This window comes from Amphimedon queenslandica, unplaced genomic scaffold (assembly GCF_000090795.2).
Source record: "Amphimedon queenslandica unplaced genomic scaffold, v1.1 AMPQUscaffold_13234, whole genome shotgun sequence".
In the NCBI taxonomy this organism is placed as follows: Eukaryota; Metazoa; Porifera; class Demospongiae; order Haplosclerida; family Niphatidae; genus Amphimedon; species Amphimedon queenslandica.
In genome coordinates this window covers 74,284-76,624 of record NW_003546530.1, presented here as the reverse complement: position 1 = coordinate 76,624, position 2,341 = coordinate 74,284, and the positions used below count along the sequence as shown (strand labels likewise).

Below are 2,341 nucleotides of genomic sequence, written 5' to 3'. Positions count from 1 at the left end.
TGAGAGAATTAGGTAACTTAAGGTGTAGCTATTTCAGTGATCACTTACATCACAATAAAGAAAGGACTTGATGAAGAGAAAACCCTTTTCTATAAAACAGCTGCACAATGTTCACTTGACTAGCTAACCACAAGCTAGAGGAAGTCCAGGGCTGTTATAATAACATTCATGTGATTGATGACATACAATATGTAACCTAATGCTAATAATAGTATTGTTGTTATCAATGTAAGGCTCCTTTGTTGCACACCACTAAAGTCTGAACTGCTAAATATGTAGTTTCAAATCACCTTCATACTACTCGATTAATTCTGCTTGAAACTATCATAATTATACCTTAACGATGTGTGACATAATGTTCACCAGCAGACAGTATTGTCAAAAGGGGTGTATTTCTATTGCACAGTAAAGGGGAGTGAGGTTATACCTTTATTACAGTATCTTATTTCTTTTTGGAGGTGTATTTGGGGTGGTTTCTGATGTATCTATTACCAAACATTGTATAAGATAAAATCTTACAAGCCAAATCATTCTATGCCAGTGGGGAAGTGTATTAGGTGTACAAGGCTGTGGCTATGTACATGTATTGTAGGTTAGGGAATGGTCTGTTATGTACAATGTAAAGTTTTAACACAAGTAATAGAGCTCTGCTTACATTGTGTTATACAGTTCATACATCTGGTCACATCACAATATTCTGATCAAACCAAGCTTTACTGTGTCCTCTAGCATGAATACTGTGACTCTAACTCTCACTCTCTCTCTCTCTCTCTTTCTCTCTGCACCATCCCTTTCTCGTCTTTGAGGTGATTTTGGAGTCATTTTTTGAAAAAAGGAAAATTTTTAAAAGTAGCCTATTAAAAAAATTATCACAACAATTTGAGCTCGGAATCAGCTCAAACTTTCTACACAGCATAAGTACATCAACATGTACCAGAAAATTTAATAGAAATTGGGGTTGATTTTGGAGCCATTAAAGAAAAACATATGTAACATATACTAATGTATATTTAGAATTTTATACAGTATCAGTATACTATTGTATACAAATACATGAATATTATGTATAATTTCTCTCCTTCCTCCCTCTCTTCCTCTCATTCTTTAGGTTTTAAAATATAACACAAAACAAAAGCAAAAATGACATAGCAATGACATATACAAACTAAAGTATATACTGATATCACAAGAAGGACACGCAAAACCAAAATAAAGAGTAGAGGAGACGGAAGACAATACAAACCAAAATTAAGAAAAATAAAAGAATAGTCAAATTAGATTATTTTTTCAAATGAGTTTGTACATGTACACCTATAAAAATCTATAAATCTAGTTAGTCTTGGAGTATTTTAATTTAAAGAAAACAGATTTCCTATAATAATAGTAACACAAAAATTATTTTGTACTTAAATGTTCTATAGCATCAGCTACAGCACATTCACCAATACCTTTAACAGCCTCAATTAGTTCTTTGTATCTTGCTTTACCAGTTATCAACCATTTTGCAAGGCATTCACGAAGACAAGGATGGCTTTCTCTCATGTCATTTTTAATAACTTGTAACTGATTATAAGTAACATCCAACCTTAATCCAAAATCAAACCATTTGTCAAATGGAAACTCTTTTTCCTGTAATATTGTGATTATTTCCTTTAAATCACCAATGTGGAGGATTTTTGTAACTAATAATAGTAAAAATAATAACATTAAAATTTAATATAATATTTTTACTCACATTCATCTTTTATATCTCTTTTGCTAGTAAGCCATGAACAATTTTCTGTAGATTTTTCCTCTATATCATCATCAAATTTTTCACAGTTAACAATGATAAAGTCTTCTTTTATTGTGCTATTCTTTATTGTAGCTTTATGATCTCTTGCATCACCACATGAACAATAAAATGCCAGAATTGGTAACTCATCATCAATATTTTTCTTCTCCATTACATCTTTAATGGATTTTTCTACAGCGTCTTTAACTTTGACTCTATCAGCAGTTTTTCCACAATGTATTTCAATGCAATCAAGCTGTTCTACTAGAGTCAAGTTTATAATTTGACAACCTTCCATTGTTTTTTGCAATGTAAAAAAATTAGAATAATTTCCTTGCCTGGAAGTAATTCTCCAAGAGTCTGAGAGAAGATGCACTATAACAGCACAAAAGAGGCCCATAGGAACAGCTCTGTCTTTAAAGTAGAAAAGTAAAGGTGTTGTTTTAAGAGTAGCTACCTCAGTGTCAGATATATCAATGAGAGGAAGAAGTGCTGGCATCAAAAATTCTCTTTCTGAAAGCTGTGCAGCAATATCAAGATGTTGAAACAGACCCAAAAGGGGATCCT

The 2,341-nt window shown here is 32.1% G+C and overlaps 1 protein-coding gene across 1 annotated transcript; it reads right to left on the bottom strand.

Annotated features, from left to right (window-relative positions):
• Positions 1 to 1,055: 1,055 nt before the first annotated feature.
• Positions 1,056 to 2,322, bottom strand: LOC109584196 (uncharacterized). The gene is made up of 2 exons (XM_019999846.1): positions 1,736 to 2,322; positions 1,056 to 1,682 (listed from the first exon to the last, which is right to left on the bottom strand). The coding sequence occupies exons 1-2, from the start codon at positions 2,271 to 2,273 to the stop codon at positions 1,396 to 1,398; spliced, it is 825 nt and encodes a 274-aa protein (XP_019855405.1). The 5' UTR covers positions 2,274 to 2,322; the 3' UTR covers positions 1,056 to 1,395.
• Positions 2,323 to 2,341: the final 19 nt, after the last annotated feature.